Source organism: Scomber japonicus, chromosome 5 (genome assembly GCF_027409825.1).
Source record: "Scomber japonicus isolate fScoJap1 chromosome 5, fScoJap1.pri, whole genome shotgun sequence".
Lineage (NCBI taxonomy): Eukaryota > Metazoa > Chordata > Actinopteri > Scombriformes > Scombridae > Scomber > Scomber japonicus.
In genome coordinates, this window is record NC_070582.1 from 25,491,831 (window position 1) to 25,516,410 (window position 24,580).

Consider the following 24,580-nt stretch of genomic DNA (forward strand, 5'->3'; position numbering starts at 1 on the left):
CATTATCAATACGCCGGTCACCACACTTTGCTTTGAAAGTGTATCCGGAAGTTAGGTGCGTGGTTACGGTTACCTTGACGTCGACACTATCACGACGTTGATCCAGCAGCGGCCGCTGAGCGTCAGAGCGCTGATCCTCCTCTGAAGGCGTGCAGCACGCTGTCACACATTCACTCAACGCTGCTCGTGTTTTGTTTTTTTTTCTCTGTGTAACTCCCAGCAGGATAAAACGCTCTGCAGCTCAGACCCAACATGGGTTAGAAAGACAGCCGCCTATGGATTATCCGCTCTGTGCACTTCAGCGAGGATGATGGGGGGAGAATATGGACTTGTTTTCGCAGAAACATCCTGACAAAGACGGGGACTGAGAGGGAATAGAGATCTGGAATCGCTGCCTTGTCTCTGTCTCGCTTTGCATCTTTCTCCTCGTTTTTGTCTGTTTATTTTATTTTATTTTTTTCTTAAAAAAAAAAAAAAAAAATTACTATTATTTCCCCGCGTGTGTGCGAGACAGAGAGATGTTTGCAGAGTTGCTGTGCAGCGCCGTGGCTCTGGTCCTGTATGTCAACACTTTGGGCGCCGATTTCTGCTACGATGACAGGTACTTGGATGAATGAATGACACTCAGATGTGTGTTACTAACGCCACTGTGTCTCCTCACCTGCACCTTCTCACATCTGCCCAACAGCACAGGCATCACGATAGGCTTCATTCATCATGTTGGCATAACTCTGAGTGAGCAGTATTTCATTGCTCTAGCAGTGGAGCATTTTCATTAACAGTACACGCAGCCTGCCTGAAGGCTAGTATCAATTCATCAATAAATGAGTGTGCTTTGAAAGGCTGTTGAGTGATCGAAATGCCGTACTGTTTCTCTCATTTGTATTAGCTACAGTGCTCCTACAGTATAACTTCTAAATCAGTGCTCCGTACTCACTTTATGGATCAATATTTTCAAATTTCCAAATGCAATTACCATTTCATTCCTGCAGCATCTCTGTAGTGGACAAACACCTCTGTAGGATTACAATTACTTTCCATAGGTTAGGTTTGACATTCACATCAGTGGTGTGCTTGGATGCTTCGGTGCAAAGTGTTGCAGCCTCCACAGTGTGGAGAGATACTACATGAGTTGTACTGAGGAAAATAATTGATCTCTGGAGAAGAAATATGTCTTCTCACTCCACAAGCAGATGTCCCTGACCATATTCATCCAAATGTGCAGCCTACTGAAACTTTGATCAAAGTATTTTATTATTAACTTACTTTAAAAATAGGTCTCCAACTTGTCACCCTTCAACGGGAAGCGTCAGTTTGAGAAAGCGAGCATTGGTTCAGCCGCTGTAATGCAGGCTAATGCATTACTCATAGCTGGCCTTTTGATATTTGATGGCTGAACGGTTGTCAGTGCCTCAGGCGTATTTATTCACCATCCATGCTATGATGTAGGTCAGAGGCATCATGGTGTTCTTGCCATCAGTATATCATCTTCCTATCATGTTATAGGCTCTGCAAGTTCATTGTATGTTCTAATTTTTATAGATAGTAGAACACATGAATACACCTTCTAGGGGTGGAACATGGTGCTGTTCATAATCCTTTTGTAGTGACAGTGTGTTTATTTATGACAGGTGTTGTGTGACTATTAAAACACAGCCAGAGGATACTACTTAGTGAACCAACAATAAATTAACCCCCTCTACATCAACTGGTGGTGTATTTCCTTTACAACTCCGCTTACTGCTGTGCATATATAACACTTCCTGCATAACACATTCCCTGAGGCCTTTTTCACTGGAAGTCTGATTCTTTTCATGTGGTGCAGTTGCTTTGCCTTTGCACTACTCGCTCAGGTCAGATTATTCAGGCACTCCGGTGCAAAAAAGATGGTGTTCTGTGTCCATAAACCTGTCAGGGAGTGGCAGCACGGTGGAAGAGGTGAGAGGCTACTGCCGCCGCTGTAGGCAGCTGCTGTGTGGCTGCTGGAGCTTCCAAGTTTTAATGCAAGACAGAAAGCCAAACCCTGATTGCTCTGTGAAGAGATGTTAACAATAATGTTATTTATTACCATATGAGTTTTGGACCAAGTTAGCCCTTTTTATGAAACAGATGAGTGGCAGAGTTCTCCAATCCCAGCCAAGAGATTTAAAAAGATTTAAAAGACATTTTGTGTCTCCTGACATGTTTTTCATTGCAGGCTGTCTGTCATCCTGCGTTATCTGTTTTTAACACCATGTGTTTTGGTTCAGGCATGCAATTAGCAGCCGTCTCCTGTCCCCTCAGGCTCCACTGGGGGAGAGAGATAGAGGAAGGGTGGGAGCGACAGAGATATATAATTTTGTTAAGTGAAACAGTCCTGGTGACACGCACACACACACACACACACACACACACACACACACACACACACACACACACACATACACATACATACACATACACTGATCTAACTCGCTAATGGTGTATTTGAGGAGAGACAAAGCTGATGTGACTCGGTGATGGTAAAGAAGCTGTCATCATGGAAAATAGTGAATGTGTGATTGATGATAAATCAAACTGTGAGGTTGCAGCCTGTAGACAAGATTTATTTGGACTGTGAATCTGGCAGTAATTAAATGGATCTCTCCGGCTATGTTTTTCATAGGTTTGTCTATTTCTTCATGACATTAGAGGACACCAATATTACACAATGTAAAGCCTCATATATACAAAATAAACACATAAAGTTTTATTTAGTGCGTATTTAAAAAAAACAAAAAAAAAACAACTCCCTGCCTTCCAGTGAAAGTTTATGACAAATAGTCACAAAGGCATTAAATATGGATGATTTGTCACAGTGCAACATTGATTTTCATCTGTGAGAAGACGGATAGTGCTTCACTTGTGCTCTTGGCTGGGAAAACAGTGCATTGGCTTAACTCAGCTAGTGATTAAAAGTTAAGATTTAAGATTGTGTCATGTGTGTAGATGTGTGTGTGTGTATAAAATGCCTATGGGGTTAAAGGACTGGCATGAAAGACACCTGAGGATTTGCAATCGATTGGCTAGTAGTCTCTGTATGTCACTGGAATACAAAATAAGTTGTTGCTCTCTTCCTATATATTCTTTTCAAAGAGAGGATTTGAGAAAGCAACTGCATGTTCTTAATGAGATATTTCAAAGCTGGGTTCATTGGTTACACTTCAATTCGAGCAAACACAACAGATTCCATACATGATAACCAAAGTCACCATGAGGTCACAGTTTAAATAAAACAAACAGTTTACATAATGTTATCCTCCAAGCTGAAGAAAAAAAATCTCACATAGCAGTTTTTAGACCCTGCAGTCAGTCACTGCCCCTCCCTCAATAAAAATGACAGGCTGGAAGAGTGGCCTGCTCCTTGGTGCCAAATTGCCCTGTGGAGCTTTTCCTCTCACTCCCTTGGACACACTCATCATTAGCACATACATGGCTTTGACACCTGCACTGGAAAATGGAAACCGTACGTCATGCCGTTCATATCTTTGCTGTTATAATCTACAGTTAGGATGGAGGGAAGGAAAGGGAGAGCCCAGATAAATGTCAGGGGAGAAATAGTGGTGCAATATTGTGTGACTTGCTGCAAGCCTGCATGCACAGCTATGTAACAGCAAAACTTGGTGAAGGCGTTCTTTAATTATTCGCTTGATTGTAGGAGGACACTTGTATGTTGAGCACAAACACTTCTGATATTGTAAGAAGTTGTGTCATAGGTTAACCAAGGTAAAATACACCAGTTATGAAGTCAGAAAGGCAAACCAAACATCGACCTGTTTTCAAGACATATTTCAGCTGAGAGTGCTCAACCCACGCACACTGGTTTTATGGATTATCGTTCCCCCGTCAGGAGCTGATGGATGTGATGAACTGCACCCACCTCATTTCTCTGCCCTCGTGTGATGTCGTAAAGCTTTCGACTGTGTGAGGATGTGTGAAGGTTGTGGGTCACACTGAAGGACGCAGCCTCCCTGTGCATAGGCGATGATTTATAATACTCAGACAGTTTGGAAAAAGGCGCTGCTCCATGCCCCCAAAGCATTATTAGAGAAGTCGGGATAGAGGCAGAACCCAACACTTCATGCTGATGCAGTTTGATGGGAGCTTCGACTCCAGGATGGCAAATAAGCCACACAGTGCTTTGGGCAGTGACTCATGTTTTTTAATGATGGTACCAACCCACCGATGGAAAAAAAACCGAATTGAATCTTCATTTATTTATTTTTTCTGTGTATTTGCTTTTTGCTTAATTGAATTCTATTTTAATCATGTATTGTGGGCAGAATCCTTTGTTAGTCTTGATTTGGTTTGCCTCCTATTGCAAAAATAAAGTAGGCTGAGTGCTACAATGAAAGTTGTCTGCACTGTGCACTTTTTTTCCTGAGTGTGTAAGAACGACATGTAATGTTCCTAAGCTTCATACAAGCTGTCATGTAGTTCATGTTACCAATGTCAAGGCTCTGTGTGGTCTCTGTGAGGTACAGACCAGCCTGGGTTGGCCTACCTGGCCTGACGTGGACGAGTCCGTGCTGCTGTCTACACTCATGGCTGCCTCTTACTCAACTCTGTGTGTCATTGCAGTGATCTGGAACACTGCTCTCGTGCCCTATACTGTAGGATGGACTGGTTAGCATTGCGGTTATGTTGAGGGCCCAAGGGCGGGAACCCAGCAGTCTGGGTATCTCCGCTTTTTTCCCAGTCAGGCTTTCTCTGCCTGTGCCCTGTAATTAACGTCCTGCCTGCAGAGAGGGACTCACGGCATGGTTTGGTAGACGTAGCTGCTCCCCTGTCTCTTTCTCTCTCTCTCTTTTTCTCTCTTTCTATGTCTGCCTTCCCTCCAACTACCCCCCAAAGCCTTTCAGGCCTCTAGCCTCATCATCCAACGACTGCCTCCAGATGGTCCCGTTTGGTGAGCAGTTTAGGGTTTTTCTCTCTTCTGCAGTTTGAAGGAGAAGGTTTGAAGTGGATTCAAATAGAGGATGTGTTTGCTAGCAGTTGCCAGGATGGAGACATCAAAGTCTCTGATGACATAGACAGTGCGTAATAGAGTCAGTGAAAATGGCCTCATGAATAGAGCACAGCCATATTATCTTTTTTTTTTCTCAAATAAATGTTAAATTAACAAGACAAACAAATGATGACACATACTGATGACCGTTGTGCTAGTGATTATTTTATGAGAAGTATATCTGTTATCTATAGATGAGGAATCTTTGATGTTTCTGTATTTCCTCCCTCAAACCACCGGGGAGTACAGTGTGTTGGCAGGAGAGGAAGGAGATGTGGGAGGCATCCTGCCTAACCTTGTAGACCTCACACTTTCTCTAATAGATTTTCTCAGATAAGCTGAAAGGGGTGTTAGAGATTTGAGAGCATTTTACAGATTATAAACAATTACTGGGTGCCAACTTGAGACTTATAACATTCCAGGCACAGTAGCTGCTACGTGTGCTCCTGAAACAAACCGAACATTGTCATTCTGATTTGCTTTCTCACTTCTCTCCCAAGTTGCCTCAATATTCCAGAAACAATCTCCTGCCATCTGGTCATTTCACGGAAATGGGTGATTCTACTTATAGATAATTCCCGCTGCTGTGACCATCTTTACTTGAGCTACACCAGCCCAGAAAGATCAGTTCAATGTCTAACCACAGATAGATTGGATCCCCATCTCTCCTAAGCTCTCATTTTCCAATAGATACTGTAGCTGTTGAGGGTAGAAATTGTTATTTTCACCCTCGCAACAATTGCAAGATAAGCCAGCCTGGCAGAAATGCATTTGTTTCTAAAAATATCGTTAATGAGGGGTTCTAATATGTTTGTGAGTTGCTTCCCTTACCCACAAAACCCTAAAGAGTTACTTGAAGCATCGGATACTTGGATAGAGGGAGTTCATATTTAGGTCAATAGGAAACAGCTGACTAGATATGATGCTTCTTTTTCTCCCTGACTGTCATAAGACTTAGAATAAGACTTCATTATATTGTATCTTGGTTATTGAATTTCTCCTGCTGAAGTTCATTGAAAATGTTGGCCTTCGTGTTGCATTCCCTGTGGAAGGAGATAGGAAAACATTTGAATACCTGCGTATTTGGAGAATGTGTAATCCAGATTCAACTTGAGAAAGTGTTTTATGTGTGCACTTCATAACATGTAAAAAAAAAACGAAAACGTGGAAACACACATTGTAGCAAAGCACTGCATTCCTATTGCCTAACTGGGGACTTCCATCTCTCTACCTTTCCAGTCTGGGTCGTAAGGTTTCCCAGAGACTGTCAAAACAGTTAAATTAGCCCTGCAGACTCCTGTGTGGCCCAGAATACAAAGGCAGCTTCCATTGGGTCATCTGCATATTGGTGGGTGTGACCTCTGGTGAACTCTCACTTCTCTTGCACGTAAAAGAGGATGTAAAAGTCTTATTTCCCACAAAAGGGGAAATATAATTTTGTTTTTGCTTTACTTGCAACACTTTGTATGACTTTCAACAAAATAAATACTTATTTTTTACATAATAATAAATAACAAGGGAGGAGGTATTATTGGAGAATTATATTCCTCACAGCACAAAGCACTTGTAATACTATTCACAAGAAAGAGACCAAAAGTGTTTATATCATTTGTCCACAATTTTTTTTAACACTTTCAGATATTGATGTTTGCACCAGGCTCAAAAAAGTCCTGTATATTTTGTTCTCTAATAACATTTTGACATTTCATTTTCCAGCCACCAGGCCAACTAATGGGATAACTTTTCCCATGTCTGGTATTTCTTTTAAATGATTTTGCATTATAGTGTTTTAACCATTAGCTCTACAACCTGCTGTTCACACACAAATCACTTGTCCAAGCTTTAAGTAATCCTGAATGACGTTTTACACAAATGGAACGTGCTCCTGCAATGCCACTTGACACCGCTGGTAGCCTCCAGACCCAGATGCTGTCTATCCTCTTTTGAAACATGATACATACATCAGTCTTAAATACCTGTGATAGCTTGATGTGGAGCTGATTATATGTTGTGGACTCCCTTTGATTACTGGATATGCCTGGCAGGTTGTAAGGAGCTGAATCACTCCTGCTATCGTCTGCTTCAGCTGACTGTCGTTTGTGATATGCTGCTGTGGGACACCAGGCCAGTGGCCTTACTGTGGGATTGCTCATTAGCAGCCACCATATCCACCGTTTCTTGAAAGCCCTCGCTGTGCTCCAGCCAGGCCAGAGCAAGCTGCTTCAAAGCTGCATTAATCAGGCTCTGATGCTTTGTAATCACCCGACTGGTATGCAGTGGGATGAGAAATGGGCCATATGTAGATGTCGGGTTAGCTGCCTGGTGGTGGATTGAGGCATTAGAGACTTTGTTTGCTGCACGGCACAAGACGTTAACCTTAGTCCTCTTTGGGTATTCTCAGTCTCCTTGCCTGGCTATTTAATTAAAAGCCAACAGATAATCTCCCTTAATACATCATGTGGTTATAGCCGCACACACGTACAGTATCCTCCACAGAGACACACGCACACAGCGATAATAATCGCCTTAAATGGGAATAATGTGCAACACCGGACTGAATTATCCAACAAGCAAATCCTTCACATGGTCAGTATTGCATGGCAGACGTTCAACACAGCTACTCAATAATGTGAGAAAGGCATCGGAGCTGCCAAGAAATACACAGAGTCAAAATGATTTATAAAATGCGCTTTTTGACCAGCAAAAATGAGATTAGTGGGATTTATAATCAAATAATGTGATGCATGTGACATGCCAGCTCTGTGCATTCCTGACTATGTTTTTAAGGCGTGTATGAGCCGGCAAAGGTTAGGTTTATAAAGGTATAGGTTATGTTCCCATCATTAGACATGGGTCTCAAATGATTTGACTCTGCTGGGCTAAGTTGTTAATGGGTCTAGACAAGGGTTTGGATTTCGAGGGCTAATGCTGGCTGATGGTTCTTAAGCCGTGGCCACTCTCAGGCTCTTGGCCCTCTTCATATTAATGGGATTAACAGGACTGTGGATGAGAGGGGGCACGCCGTGTAAGCAGAGAACCCTGAGCCATTAGAAACAAAAACTCCCCTGTCCCCCATAACCAACAAGGATGCTATAGTTTGCCCTTTTCACCAAGGAAGAGGAGAAAGCTACCCCTCTTCACTGAGCCTCTCCTTCTCGGTGGCCTTATTCCCTGACAAGGACCACTGGCTCGTTACGATAAGGTTATGACACAAGTTGGCCGGTTCAGGGGCCATGCCTTTGTCCATTGTAAGACCAAGGGGTTGTGTGGTTCCTCTGTTCTCCCTGGACCCAATGAAGGAGGCCATTTGTCCCCAAATAGAGGGGAATTAAATCCTGGTTGTGGTGGCCTGTTGTTTATGTAGGACAAAGAAGCAAGACCTCAGTGTTCACTGTTTGAACAGAGCAGAAAACTGCTGCAGCTTTGTGGACCAGACCTGTCAGAACCAATTGGGTGAACTCATTAAGGTCGCATATGCTCTGGTTTGCTTTTCAAAGTGGTGAGACTGAAGAGGGAGAGCAGAGCATTGACAGTTAGTGAGTTAACAAAACCTGAATTGTGTTATGAATATGGCAGCTCAACTTGTTGGGTGGCATGGTGTTTAACTGGAAAAATGATGTGTCAGTCAGCGTTTTTTGAGGAAATGCGGCTTGACAAGTTCTAGAGCTGGTTGCCAGCCTGGAAACCAGCCATCAGCTATTTTTGGCAAGGCTGTCAGAATGGTTGCCATGTTAGTTGTTTACAATTGAAGAATTAATGGTCCTGTTGGTGTTTTCATTATTTCCATTTTTGCATTTGGTTGTAATGCATTTCAGAATAAACATTTGTGTTACTGTTCTGTTTATCAGTCAGACTTTGCCTCTCAGAGTTGGAAGTTGCTGTTCCTCTTTCATTTTCATTTGGCTGTTGATAGTGCTGTCGTGTGTGCATTGCTGTTCCCTGTTTATTAATTCTCTTCATAAAACTGATGAAATTGTTGCAGCAGCAACACACATTCACCGGTGTAGAAGGTCCCCCACTGAGAAATACTGAGGATATTTTTAAACATAGTACAGTGGTAAGCAGGCCAAATTAAAAGGCTGACTGTAGTCTTAATTCTGTTGCCTGGAGCAACTGGGCAAGACCAATGAAGAAACAGGCTGCCAGTGAAGACAATTGATTGAGCAGAATTTTTTAGTTAATTTGAAATTATCGTTATTGAGAACTTTTCTCTGTTGTCTGGTTTAGGTTAATTCCTTTGTGTTGGGTTTTTACTGACTGTGTTATTCTTGTGGTTTACATGGTTTTCAGATATGATTACTGTATCTGGTGTTTCTTAAGTGTGGTAAGTGAGTCACATTCAGCACAGAAGGATCTGTGGTCTGGCTAATTTAGCCACTGTGGGTAACCTGCTGCTCCCCTGGGGCCTGTAAGACTGGGACAGAAGAGAACATGTGTCCCCTGTGGCATTTATTCTTATTCTGTGTGTTCTCCAAAGTCCCAGAGTTCAACTTGAGAGCATATCTATAGAAAGGAAACAATATTGTACCCTTTAAAAAGAGAGAGAGAGAGAGAGAGAGAGAGAGGGAGAGGGAGACCGGTCAGGTGTGTATTGTAACGCGCTTCTCTTTATTTGTGGACTCACAAACAAGCTGACAGAGCAAATTGAAGGCTGAATTCGTTTGGACCCAAACAGTCCCAGATGTAGGAGTTGCCTCCTCCTCCCTCTCATCCCTCACTTCCTACCTCTGACCAGACCACAGCAATGGAGGAAGCACATCTTTTCACAAGCTGCCTCTAATTGATACTGTTCAGCCCTGAGAACCCAGTGCGTGGTTTTAGTGCTCTGTGCAATGCGTGCAAAGCACAACAGCTTGCAGTATGCCACCCTCTGGGACACCACAGGTTATTTACAACCAGACGACCAGTCTGGCCCAGGTTCTCATATAGTTTCATTTAAGTAAGTTTAAAAAAAACCCCACCACGCTTGGATGTGACCCTCGCCAAGCCTTTCATCGAATAGTTACACTAAGAGAGGGCAAGAGTTGAATCCAATCCAGAGCTGTAATCTCTGCCTTAGGGGGCTTTTCACTAAATGATCGTGTGGGATATAAAAGAATGAAACCAAATATATATGTAGGTTAACTACGGTGGGTACTGCCCTTTTGCTACTGTTTATTTTTGTATACCTTTGCATTTCCTCACCAGCTACACCTGTGCCATATTCTGAGCAGTTTAAAATAAGAGATTTTATTTTGCGTGTCAAGGTTTTGGGTCTTATATTTTTGTGTTTGGAGATATATTTATGGAATTATCAAATCCAATCAGCTCAGGTGTGAATGGACTAGTTCTAATGTAGCTTGTCATGTCTTGGTGAGGCAGACGAGTCTGACATGTCTCCAGATGGAGAACAGCTTGTGTTGTATTGTATTTCACATACAGAGCCAACTCTCTCGTCCGCTCTCTTTCTCTCTAGCTGGCTCTCCCTCTCTCCGTCATCATGAATAAAATCACGCCAGTGACAGATTGATGGAATCATGATGGTTTACAGGGTTGATTTCAGTGGTTTATTTTGGCTGAGCACTGACCCTCAGTATCTGGCCATGGTGTTTCTCCTCATCTTTGACCTACGCATGTGTGACTTTCCCCTCTAGCTATTCTTCCAAGTGAGGTCTTCCTCTTCGGCAGGAGATGGATACACACAATTGGCTGGAGTTTATTTTTGATCCGAGAAGGAAGTTTGGATTGGGAGAAAGTGTGCGCAACTGTTTTTCCTTTACCAGCCCCTGAGGTTTGAGGATCTGGAGAGAAGCGCTGTCAGCTGCTCTGACGGAATAATGAGGCTTCTTAAATAGGCTCTCAAGAAAAATAAATTTCTAATCTGAGAGAGATTGAGGGTATGCAGAACAAAGCGACTGAAGCGAGAAAAGAGAAAAGAGCAAGGCTGGCAAAAGAGAAAGATTGACTGATGGAGCATTATGGAATTAGACGGAGGTCTGATTCATGATTGCTTTAGTGTGGCTGTGAAGGCCTCGAGGCTATCTGTTTCAGCCTGTGGTGAGCATGTGTTGTCCTGACTGTGAACTCCAGCTGCTAAGGGTCTTACAACATTTACCTGATGAGATGTTAAGAGGTTCCAAAACCACACCGGATCTCCCAAGAGGCTCCTCCAAACGTGTCCAGCCTGTACAGTAGATGCATTTCTCGCTACCACATGGTGGAAACATCAGCAGCTGTTTTAATTTGGAAGCAGTTGAAGAAAATCCATCCTTGGGACCGCCGGCTTGCAAGCTTTATTTTCATTAGTGTGAGTGACTGTTGGGGTCCCCAATGAAGACACTAACCTTCAGACACATGAGGCTCACGACTGTCAAACAAACTGTCACTCAGCAACCTCAAACCATCCTTCTTTCTGTTTCTCACTTCCAGAAACATGTTGACCTTTACAAGCTTTTTAGCCTCATAGTCAGGATTAATGTTTTATTTTCTAAAACAAGAGCCATTATTGTGTATGGAGATATATTAGAGTCACTTATATCAGGATACTTCTTGAGGCATGTTGATTCCTGTCTGGGGAAGAAGTGAAATTATCTTGCTCCACTGGCAGTTTTCCTTCACTTGTGTAAAGAAAAATACATTATCAGCACTAAACACTAGTTTAAATGACTTGTGCAGTGCTCTCTCAGCCTCCACTGCTCATTTAGTACTACTCTGAAACATTTGCTAATGCAGTGCACCCATCACTCTACTTGATTGATGGAGCTGATGACTCTTGCTCTTGACAGCTGAAGTAAAGCAGGAAGGCCTCGAGGTACCTGCCACGTGGGCTCACTCCCTCCCCAGGGACACAGTCCTGTTGTTTGGAGAGAATATATCTTGACTGTTGCTAATATTACGTCACCTCCTAAACCAAATGTCCCTGCAGCTCTTATTCTTACTCTTCAGGAGCTAGCATCTACCACTGGTAGCTCGTTGGTAGGTTATTGATTTTAGCAAAGGAAAAATCCACCATCGTTTCTAAGTAAGTGCACAGATGGCTGGCCTTTATTAGGTGAATAAGGATTTCATTTATTTCATCCTGCAACCTTCACAGAACCCATACATTCATTCATTCAGTCAATGAAGTGCAAATCCATGATGGGAAATTAATGACTTAAACCTGCAGTGCAGAACTTCTACATATACAATGAATGTCTGTTACATTCAAACCCCTGCCAAGGGAGTTCACATAATGCTGATTGAGGCTATCACCACCAGATAAATCTCATTGTATTCAGTATAGAGTTTTTGGTGGGTTGGTGGTGCTGTTCTGGCCAGTAGCTCTATGGGTAGAGCATGCACACTAGAGACTTCTGCCAGCCGAGCAGCTAACTTCTGATTAGCCTCTGCATGGATGAAATCATTTCAATATGCGACTCTTTTAGACTTTCCGAAAGCTATCGGACCAAATAAATCAAATTCTGATAGTGAAACGAGTCATTTTGTGGGGGTTGTGTAATGCTCAAAACAATTTCTGCATGCATTTTACTGTTGCAACAGTAGCGACAAAGTAGTGCTATAGAGGAGCTTATGATGTGTAATTAAACTCAATGCCAGAAGGGGGAAACAAAAGTCCCCCACTCCAGCTTTAAATGTTTATTGTCTGCAGTGTCGCAGCAGCATTCATTTGTATATAAAAATATATTATCTGAGGGTGTGGTTATCATCCTAAAATGGACCAAAGTTGTTTTGTTTATGGCCAGAGTTGAACTGTCTAAGCACAAGGAAATAAAATGACATTAGACTGTTAGTGTTTAGTGTGTGATCTGTTGCATGTGGCCGACAAGCACAGATCAAATGATGTAGAAGATTATGGTGTATCTCACACTGTTTAAGACGCGTGGTTGTAAATCACGTGGATGAATGATGGATACCGGTTGTCAGAGTGAACAGATGAGTTGGCAGGACCCACGCTGGCATGTTTGCCTGCTCAATGAGATTTTAATTTGCGGTAACGACTTGACATCAGCAAATTAAGGTCTTTTGAAAATCAGAAAATCAGACTTCTGTGGAGGAGTAAGGCGTAAAGTAAAGCGTTTGTTTCACATGCCTGTTTTCATAACTGTTTAAAGGACTGAACTTTTTCTGCAAAGTACAGAAAAGTACAAAGGAAATGTGCAAAAAAAAAAAAAAAAAAATGTAGCAGCATCTGGGAAAAAGCTGTGGCATTAATTGTGGAAATTGTCCTTTTGTCTGTTGAGTCAGTGTTATTGGACCTCTCGGCTTGTTTAAGAACAATTTAGAGTGGCTTCCATGGCTAGTTTCTTCATCCTTATTGTATTTATTTATTTAACACACATAATTATCCCCTGTTCTCTGTTTGGCTATTTATACACATTAGTTTTTTTGTAAGTGTAATTGGCTGTTGTTTTCATGGGAAGTTTGTGTTTTACACTAAATTGCAAACTTGGCTTTCACCCTGTGCAATTACAGTCTCCCATCTGAGAGGCATGATTAAACTAGGCCTGGTCTCCACAACCTTCTTAACACTAGGCAAGCTGTTTAGTTCACCAATATTTAACATGAAAATAAGAATATTTAAGTAGAAAATGTAATGTATTGCTCAAGTTTTTGTCTTGACAGTGATACAGTACTACATGTTGCCAAAGCCTGATAGTTTTACAATACAGTGTGTCAGTGTGTGTATTGTTGGAAAGGACACATTCTGAGCTGTGCTATAATCACATAATCATCATTATGAATGATCTCACGGCACTTGTTAAGAGGACCTCTGGTTTTCTTCAGGAGATCGGCTCTGCTGTCTCTCATCATATCCACACTGTAAAATGTAACCTGTTGTTTTAACTTCAAAATATGAGTCTTTTAGGTTAAATCAACAAATATTAATAATACTTCTAACGCCACCAAAAGTTGTCTTGACTAAATATTGTATGTTGTATAGACAGCCCGTCCTCATCATCTAAATTGAAGGCCGGTATTTTACTCACTAGGGACTACGGATGCAAATTAGCAGCTTTACTATAATCTGGCATATTTACAGAAATGTTTTAACATCGATGTTCATCAATATGCACTGTCCCTATCCAAAAATAAACTATTTATTATTATTATTATAAAAACAACTTATAGTTAGGTTGACGCCGTCTATCTCTGCTGTAGTTATTATGACCCAGGGTAGTTACACAGTTAAGATGATGTTTAGGGTGGCATGATCAGAAGGCAAAAGGTGGACTTTGCTGCAGGAGATCAGCTTTTCCCTTCCTTCCAGCCACAAGTCTGGTTGCTTAAAGAAAAAAAAGTAACAACTATAGTCATGGTGTTCACTGTAGTCATGACAACGAAGGTTATGTAATTTAAAGAGAGTATAAACTATGTTTCAAGTGATCATTTTAACACAAACCATGATTTTCCTGCAAATTCTAACCAAATGTTTTTTTGTGCCAAAACCTAACCAGACTTTAACCACCATGCTGTCAAACCATAAAATACCTCTTCTTACATTTGGCTCTTTAAAATCATAATATAGCAGATGGATGATTAATATGCACAGTTGCATTCTCAAATAGACTATTCCTCCCAAGCTTAAATAATTTGGAGATTAGTCTGACTTTGTCTGAGGAGGCTTTCTATATAACAGACAGAGGACTCCCAAGGGTGAGTCAGCTGAGGTGACAGTAGACAGGCACAGTCTAAACCAGATTAAGAGTTTAAACCTTTTAGTCCCCAGTTGTGTGTTGGTTAAACCTCTCCTAATTTGGATCCATTGATTTCTTGAGAGGAGAATGTGCTCTACTGTAAAATCATTATCTCTCAAAAATGTCAGTTTTGTGATTTATGATTAGTATTTCATAACTAAACAGAAGGCTTAAAAAGAAGAACCCCTAAGGCCAGGTGCTTTTGATCTTGATCAGACAATTCATCATAGAAATAATGATTGAAGTGAATCATTCATATCAAAATCATTTAGCTGGAAATCCAGTGATAAAACCCAGTTCTTCTCTTCTCCTTCATTGCATGCACAATGCTTTCAGCTCAACACAGTTATACTTTCTGACAGCTGGGAACCTTGAAGCAGAGGTCACTTGCATATTCATAAACCTTGTACAGTTGACCTACCAATGTCTATCTGCATTTTCAGCTCTGAACATGTTTATATGTCTGTTGATAATGTAGTGTGATGCTGCTCCCTGCATTAATACATACCATGGTACATTGTGTATCATTATGAATCTGGAGTTGACGATTTCGGTGCAAGTAAACACTATTAATCAAACACTTGGACGTCACTATGACCATTATATAAAATATGGAGCAGCTGAGAGCTTTTCACCTTGTCAATCCAATACAGACATGATGCAAGTTTAGCTGTGTGTGGTGCAACCTCTGGCTGATCTATGCGTCTCCCTGCCAGCCTTGTGCAGTAGCCAGCATTAGTTTTACTGGAAAAGCCGCCTTTCCTTATTATGATGAGACTTCATAAACATTTGATATGTTCAGCTGCTTTCCTCATTTTTTAATGGAATGGAAATTGGAGTGTTTTTCTGTTGCCCTCATTAGCAAATAGGAGGTCAAGCATCTTGTCTTAGCAGGAACACACAGCGTGCTGCATGATTTTAAAACAGAAAATCAAATATGAAGTCATACTTGATGCCTTGTGGTGTTTACTACAAATGATGCAAATTAATGAGGAAGACTGCCGTCCAGCAACGTGACACCAGAACATGATGCTGTTTCTGAATTTACTGAATCACATCTAAATCATTAATAAGTGGAAATGTCTCCAGCATCAGTCAATCAAAATCAAACACTATTTGCTCATATAGTGCAGTGTATGTCTAAAAGCTTTGACAACATGTCCTTGTTTGCATTATTTTCAGCAGTGTTGGTGAGGTTCTAACTGTACTGTAGCTCATGGTAATGTGTTTATGGCTGGTGGGACTTTTTGTTTATTTGAGCCGGATTTAAAGCTGTTTATTCAGGACCAGCATCTGCAGTATTCAGGAGGCCCAGTGTGATAATTGTGAAGATGTGTTGGATAAAATACCAGTTCTGGGTTCAGCAGTGTTTACCTCAAGATATTTGGAGTAGCTAAATTATCTGCTTTCTTACTGACAATCATGAAGTGATTGCACCTGGCTCACTCTGAACAGAGAGTACCTGTTTTTCTCTGAATGCCTTTTGATTTTGAAGAGCTGTGATTATAATGGATATTGACTACTTGAGAGTTGATTTTCTACCCAGCATCAGAAGTGAATAAATTGAAATCAAGCCCAATTCACTGTTTCGCAAAGCCCAAGGTGATGTGCTCAAATGTCAAATGTCTTCAGTTTATGAAACACTAGAGAAACAAGGAAATATTCACATTTGAGAAGCTGGAATCAGAAAATTTGGAAGTTTTTTCTCAAAAAATAACTACGAAAGATTCATTGACTGCTGAATAATTCATTCATTTTCAGAAAATCAACTAATCAATTAGTCAACTAATTGGACTGTATTTCCAAGTAATGATTAGTCATCAAATACTAATCTGTCAATTAATTGTGATGCTCAAGGTCTTCAAATCACTTCTTTGAAAAACAAAGATATTAAATTCACTATAAAATTAGATTAAGAAAAGCTAATCCATATTTAAATCTTTGTTTAAAAGTTGTAACAGTTTGCCTGGAAATTATTTAGAAGAAGTTATCAAAAAGTTGCCAATTAATTTTCTGTCAATTGACTAATCAGTTAGACTTGTTTCAGATGTAATTCCTTTTGTACTTTTTTAAACCTTCATTGCCATAAATATGTTTAATCTTCCCATAATATGATCTTGCCTCCTGTGGTATGATGGTAGATTAAAATCCATGTTTCTCTATAGAGTTCTTCACATTCTCTTTCCAGACGATTGTTAACTTTTCAGGCAGCTAGAAATGTGTTGTGTCAGTCCTATGGTAATATAATAGTCATTTTCATAATTCTGTGTAGGCCAGTCAGTTCATGAGTTAGCACAGGTTTATATGAACCAAACACAGAGCCAAATTGACTGATAGAAACATACTGCACCACCTTGCCCCACAATCAAAGGCTGCTAATAGACCTAACCAGCAGGCAGCTGGTAATTGATTTGTTAAAGCCCTGCACGGGCTTGGTGGATGAGATGACAAGTGCATTCCTGAGGCGTAGCTGAGCGTAGGGAGCGATGAGGGGAAAAAAGAGGTCCATGACCCACAGGAAGATCAATACTACATGACAAAGCTGTGGAAATGGTGCTCCAGTTCATTGTTCTCATTCTGGTCTTTGCTATCAACCAACCATATAGCTATACTACACTTGTGATGTTATTACAAAAAAACAGTGACACAGGCCATTTGTTTTTACTGGCCATATGTTTGACCATGTGGTTTTTCATGCTACAGGCAGAGAAACTTCCCCTCATTGTAAATGATATAAAATGCAATGTGAATCTCAAACAAAGGCTTTCAATATACCATGACATGGAGTCCCACTACAAGGGAATACAGAAATCACAGACTTGAGCTATTTTCCATTCGGATCAAATTCTTCCTTTAGAAGTCAATACAAAGATTAATAACCACAATTCTGCTGTGTTAGAAATAGATGAGCTCACATCAGGATGTAGGCTGAATGCAGCATCCAGTATAATACCTGATGTGAGAAAATGGTGCTGCCTTGTGTCCATTAGTACTGACATTTGCTCAGGTCAAGGTCTGAATAGTTTGTTAGTATAACATTAATAATACAAGGACACTAATGCAGGGATGATGTTGCATACTTTAGGAGCCTCTTTGGGTTGTTGCTGAGACTTTTAAACAAGCTTTTTCATCTGGTTGCATGTTGAGAACCATAAGTGCCCTCCTATACTCAGCTTTTTCCAGCTAAAAGAGGGGATAGGTCAATTTCGAGTACACTTTTCAAGTCATAAAAATCCATATACAAGTATTTTTCTTTGGGGTTTTGAGAGACTTCCTAGTCCTCAGGAAAGGGGGTTGAAGGATTGGAAGGAGTAATAGCTCACTTTGCACCTCGTAAAAACTTGTGAGCACACCTCGAGTGGTGCTGCTGCAGGCCTCTCACTGAAGGTCCCCAAGGATTATGCAAGTGGTGGGGAGGGTATGCCAGAGGATGCTCTGCTGACGGTTTGCCTTCACAACACTGATATGTGTGTTTAGTCTTGTCCTGTGTCCTCCACCATGAACCACAGGTTAGTATGTGCAGCACAAGGATGACAGAACACCATGAATACCTGTTAGCTCTTTCTATCTTCCCCTTCCTGCTATATTTTGTAATTGATAGTCGTGCACAGCCTTCTCCTGCTGGCTCCTCTGCATGGCCACAGCTGCCAGTCGCATACTCCTAAGTGCTAAAGCGGGTATTTCTTCCCCACAAATGCAATAGTCTGGCCTGGACCCTTGGCTACTGAGCTGAACTAAATATGTGCACTGTATGGTATTTAACCCAGTTTGCGTGATTTGAATTTTTAATAACTGCTAAGTTCCAGGAATGCACTCTGTTGCTTTGAAATAACAAGCACGGCAGAGGGAAGGGTTTCCATTGCATTTATCACAAGTGATTTCATCCTTCTGCAGCGGTCACTCAGTCATTTGTTGTAGAAAAGGAAATAGTTTTCAGAAGACAATAGTCAGGGGAACAAAACTGAGAAATTAGTCCTTTTCAGATGTATGAGTTTCAGTGGCAGTGGAGCAATCTCATTACTGTGAAATCACTTGCTGATATTTGACACTGAAAGGAATTTTCATATTAAATATCAGTACCAATATTCAATATATGTATCAGTACCATGTCATTTATCAAATGTAAATGCAAAGTCTGCACTAGGTTGAGCTTCTTAAATCAGACTATTTGCTGCTTTTCCTGTTTTTACATGGGTTAGGGTTAAACACATGGGAAGGTCATTAGTTTTAAACCAACAAACATTACAAGTCATTGAATTGATCCTCTAGGAACTTAGAATATCGGTACATGTCACAGAAATCCGCCCATTAGTTGCAACAATATTTTACTCCAAAAAACTGAAGGAAGAGAAAAGTTGGGAGTAGAACCACACTGCTAGCATAGCTACACCATGGCCAATGAAAAACTGTAATTATAAAAAGACAAATGTGTTGCTCTGCACCTGGGCCGTAAGTCAAAAATATAAGAGGGAGATGTATGTAGGAAGCCAAAAATGTTTGAATTATATATGGCTGAAATGAATTCCTTCTTCCCCTTCTTAATTCACCACCTTAGTCTAGGTCAAACAGGCCGCTAAATCTTTCCTCTGATAGGCCTGACCTCCTCTGAACCCCGTTATCAGGGATCTGACACACTTGCAGGTTCATATCATTAAGCTTCAATGCTTTGTTCACATCTGCATGCAGCTGTGTCTTACAAGATCCCTCTTTGTCTCACTTTCACTTTAACACGTTCTGCCTGCCGCTGTACCTCCTTTCATCATTAGGTATGCTACTTGCTCTTAATTAGGTACATCAGTGAATTAAGGGTTCACTGGTGCTAATTTGTTCTGGCTGTATGCCGGAGATGACAATCTCGTTCTCCTTTTCTGTATCAGTCTCACGTATATAAACACAAACACACGCCCACACAGATTTCTGAGCCTGATTTGCAGAGCACCTGAGTTGAGGGTAGTCAAGAAATTGTGCCACAAGTATCCTGTAGAGATATTATATGCAGGTGTTAATTGTTCTGGAAGAATTCATGTCGCATTCATCAAACAAGACAGCTACTGCATGGGAGCTTGCCCAGCGGGGCTATTATTTTTCTTTTTTTTTCATTCTCATAGCAACATTTTATTATTCACCATTGTTTTGTGGCTGTAATACCATACAAATCCATTTCTTTGATGTTCTTTTTAACAGCTTATCCCTTATATTATGTCACTATTCTGTACTATCATAAGCTGCTTCCTCAGGTGACTAGCGAGGGAAGTTTGTTCATTCCCACAGTAGTCTTGAATATATCATCACAACTAATCTTCCTCTGAGAGGAGATCACAAACGGGGCCCAATGTAATTTCTCACAGCTTCAGTCATTACCACAGCACTGGCAGCAAAGCGAACATACACCTTCTTGTCAACATGTTATTTTTGAGATTACGGCTTCCTCAGTCCTTCATGAGGAAATTGGGTTGACACAGTGAATTTCTTTCCATTTAAGCAGCCTTAATACTTAATGCTGTTTTGTCTGCCCCTGGGGCCCCGCTGACTACTGAAAAAAACTTACCGTGTTCATGTAAAACACTGTAACCTGATCCTGAGACCCCGAATAGTTTGCAGGATAATGGAGGCGATGCAGCTTCCCAAGAAGACACATAAATAGAAAACCACCCAGTAGACAACGTTAAGAACAGCATGTGCATGTTTAACACCTATAAATATCCAAGATGAGATCATCTTTTTGCTCTGGTTGGCAGATTATGGGTGATTGAAGGAACTAAAGGGACTTAGACAGTGATGCTATCTCAGTTTATTCTACTGCCACCAATTTGGGTATGATTCAGGTTTGAAAAATAATGGGAAATTTGCAATCTGCATACTTTATACATTTGAAGTATTTTCAGTGAAGTGTTTTAGTTCAATGGCAAAAAAGAAATGAAAGTGTCTGCAATGACAAATCTCAGACTAGCAGTTCTTGGGTTGTCTCTTGGATACACAGAGAGATAGATACTCAGAGACAAACTGTTAAGATGGTGAAGGCAACCAGTAAATGCTGACGACATATATACTCCATCACAAGAATGAGGTTGGAAAATGTTTACAAGACATCATCTATTGTGCGCTGAAGGACGTTATTTCTTACTCCCTGGTGAGATCATCTATTTTCACCAACAACTTGTCACGCTGGAGCCACCCGAACAGAAAATCTAATCCCAACCCGCTGGATAATGGCCTTTGAATCCTTCAGGACTGCTGATAGGGATTGCTTCCGCGTTCTTTGGAAAGCCGTTCAAATTCAACAATGTGTGTATTTGTTTGAGCATATTGAGACTGTGTGTGTACGTGCACGCTCGTGTGAGTAAACTCTTGTGTGTGCCTTTTTATGAGCTCGTCTGAGTGATTTCCCAGTGAGAGTGCGTTTTACAGCCGGATTCCTCCAGGATGAGTCTGACTGTTTGATAGAACAGCCCCATGGTGGCCTCCAGTCTCCAGTCTAATGAGCATTGTGTCTAACAGGTGGTCCATCAGAGCACTGAGAACAATAGGAATTAGGCTGTTTGTATGTACATCTCTTGTTTTCTTTGTGAAAAAGCTTTATTTAGACCAGAATTAGTACTTCTTTTCTCTATCCAGTGAGGAAATTGAATTATAAACACAATATTTCTTCAATATGAGATTGTGAGTCTAAGAAGTACTGTGAATGTTGAAACAGATTCATAAAAAGCGTGAAAGGAAAGGTAGTATTGGTTAATTGACTGATCTAAGGTTGTTGCTGTTTCATACAGTGTCTGAATTGTACTGTGAACAAGCCGCTTTGTTCCATGATCCCTCTATGAAGAGCTTATAAAACAGAGGCAGAATTTACACAGCTGGAATGAAAAAGCTGTAAAAGTGTTAATTGTTTCCAGTTGCACTTTCAGTTCATATGATTGTACACAAGATGGATGTATTACATATTTTTGGAAAAAAATTGCAGTTGTATAATATTAAGAAACAATTGTTTTAACACATGTAGTACTCTAAAAGCTTAACACTGTGTTGGCAGCCATCCAATATAGTTCAATGGTTAAAACAAATAGGAAAAGGTGCATTTATTCTCCCTTTCTTCAAGATTTAAATAAAGGTTAGATAAATAAATAATGCTCCCTTTGTTGCTTCTTGCTGTTAATGATAATTCTAAAGTTATATTTGTACAATTCTCTTCTACTTCACTGAACTTCATTTATCCAAGAGGGTGTGTTGAGATCATAATCTCTTTTTGATCTCAACACTGATCACTTACAGAACCAAGACTTTCACAGACATTGAAGAAAAGCTATCTAAACATTAAAAATAAAAAACATGCCCATTTTCAGGCTGTAACTTTCTACCATGTGAGCAAAGGCATCAGCATATGTCCCTTTTCTTGCTTTGCCTTTGTGCCACTCTTAGTTGGACATTCCAACAGCTAGAAACAAAGAAGAGGTTTGGCTTTACTACCCAGTTGTAGCTGCTTCCTTGGTACACAAGTGAGTATGAAGAACTCTCATCTTCATGAGTCTCCAGTCTGCTGTTTTATCTGCGTTACTGCCTTTTTTCCTCCAGCATTCCTTATCTGAAATCACACCTCATTACACTAAGTATTAATTGGGTTTAGTGAGGTTAATTACTTAAATCATACTTATATCTATATAACAATAATATCTCTGTCGATGCAAATTAAAAATAGAAAAAGAGATTACAGTTTGATCATCCTTTCAGAAAGCTGACAGCTGGTGTGTCTGTTTCCTTGGCTGGTTAACAGAGAAGCTCTCACTTGCATTAGAAAATGAAACTTACTAATTATTTTTCTTTTCTACAGTTGTTTATTTTTATCCGATCTACTGCTTCACATAGTCCTCTGCTTCTTTCTTTCTTTTCATAGCTGCATTTGAATCTATCTGCTAGTTGACTGATATACAGTACATCAGAAACAAAGGATGACTGTCTTTTGTTTGTTTTGGAGTGAGCTCATTAAATGATGTTGTGCTAGAATGCAGGGGCTCTGGGTGGGGTGGGGTGGGGTGGGGTGGGGTAGGGTGGGGGTTCGTACCTCCCGCCACTTCCCCTCAACCCCTTCACCCCCTTCCCCCACCTCACACATGCATTGCTGCTGCAAGCGACTTCGAATGGCGTCTGATTTAAAAGCTTGTGAATAATTCCTGTGGGGTTGTGGTTTGTAGGTCATTGTGCCATTATGGTGCGTTCCTGGTCTGTCTGAGGGAGGATATATGCATGTGTGTGTGTGGTGTGTGTTGGTTGGGGAGGGGGAGAAGAAGCATGAGGAAGGCCTTGTTCATTTGTCTGGTTGAAGCATCGTAGCTTTTCTCGACATACTGCTGTAGGTGGACACAGAATGAACCCACCCACCCCCTCAGGGTTGACCCACAAATCCCTTCTAGGCAACAAAGGGATTATGGGCAAAATAGACTAATCTACATCTGTGTATTTACTTATGCAAAAGTGTTTGTCACACAAGCCTTGCCATCAGCTCAGTCTTTTAAATATTGTTTTTATTGCATTTATTTTATAATCTAAAGCTGCACGTTCTGTATATTGGACTGTCTGTGCAGGACAAAGAAAATAAAAAGCTGCATGTTCCAATCTGAGAAGCCTTTGTTTTCTTTATTTGGGATACTTGAGAAGGAACACTGGGCTTGTAAGGGGCCACCTGCAATAACAAATGACTCCCCAGTGTGTAGGAAACATCTAAAAGCAGCACTCAGGGTGATGTTTGTCTCGATTTGTTAATATTCTGCATATGCCTGAGGGCTGTTCATGAAATATAGCTGGAGGTGCTGCAAGATGAAAAATATACCTTTTTGTGAAGGGTTTCTTTCCAGCCAATTATATTCAGTAGCACATACCAGGAATGACAGTTTGTTACTTGGACAAATACTCCAAGACCAACTTTCCCCTCAGAATGGTATTTCTGGCCAGCTCATCTCAAACATCTTTGATCTCTTTTTTCAGTTTATATTTTGATGTCATGTCTTTATCTGTCGGTGAGGTGGGAGTGAAGTGATGGGGAGCGCAGGAGACCGAATAAGGCTGAACTTATCACCTTGTCTTTGGCTAGAATGATTGGGGAAGAGTGTTTCGCCATAGCTGGCTCTGCTGCATTTGTTTAAATGTTCTTGTCTTGATGGTGTGATACGCTGTATCCCAGGCTAATTCAAACAGTCCAGGGAGAAATAAGCTGAAGGATTTCTTCTGTAATAGAGGTTAGCCAAGCGCGAGCAGTTGGAAACAGATACAGTAAAAGCTTCTTGGCTGGGATCACTTTATTGTTCTTCCTCAGACATCCCCAGACATTTAGAAATTAGACTACACTTTGTTTTGCGCGTACTGTTAAACTGATTGTTTCCCTCCACTTTGTACCATTTGGCCTGCCGATGAAAGATTGTGTGATATTCACGTTGGTTGATATTTATCTTAGAGGGAAGAGCTTTGATTTTGCACCACAGGAAGAACATGTGGGTAGTTTCAATGCTGTATAGTGTTTGAGTCATTTCCAGACCCAGATGCTGGACCTGGGTGGTCATATCCATAGAGATGTTGCACAATCCATGTTTACTGTCTTCTCATTTGTCGACCAAATATTGTTTCTGGTTTGAGCAAAAATCAACCTTACACACAGCTGGAGAGTTTAACCAGTTGACCACAGAATTGAACAGACAAAGCCGCTAAACTATCATAGTGATATTTCCTCTCCAGATGTTCTAATGATGGTCTCATCAGCTCTCACCACCTCTGTTTTTATAGGATGTTCACAATGTGAGCCAGATGGGTTTTTCTAACCTGGCAAATTGAGGGTGGAGCAAGACACTTTGCCAGCAAGAATTTGGAGACATGCCGTATTTTTTCTGTATTATTTTAG

At 40.9% G+C, this 24,580-nt stretch overlaps 1 protein-coding gene across 1 annotated transcript in view; it reads left to right on the top strand.

Moving 5' to 3' along the window:
• Positions 1–518: 518 nt before the first annotated feature.
• tmtc2b (transmembrane O-mannosyltransferase targeting cadherins 2b) overlaps positions 519–24,580 on the top strand; it is an 89,887-nt gene continuing 65,825 nt past the window's right edge. Inside the window, exon 1 of the mRNA XM_053318537.1 lies at positions 519–601. Coding sequence (XP_053174512.1) covers positions 519–601 — 83 coding nt within the window. The remainder of the gene's footprint in view (positions 602–24,580) is intronic.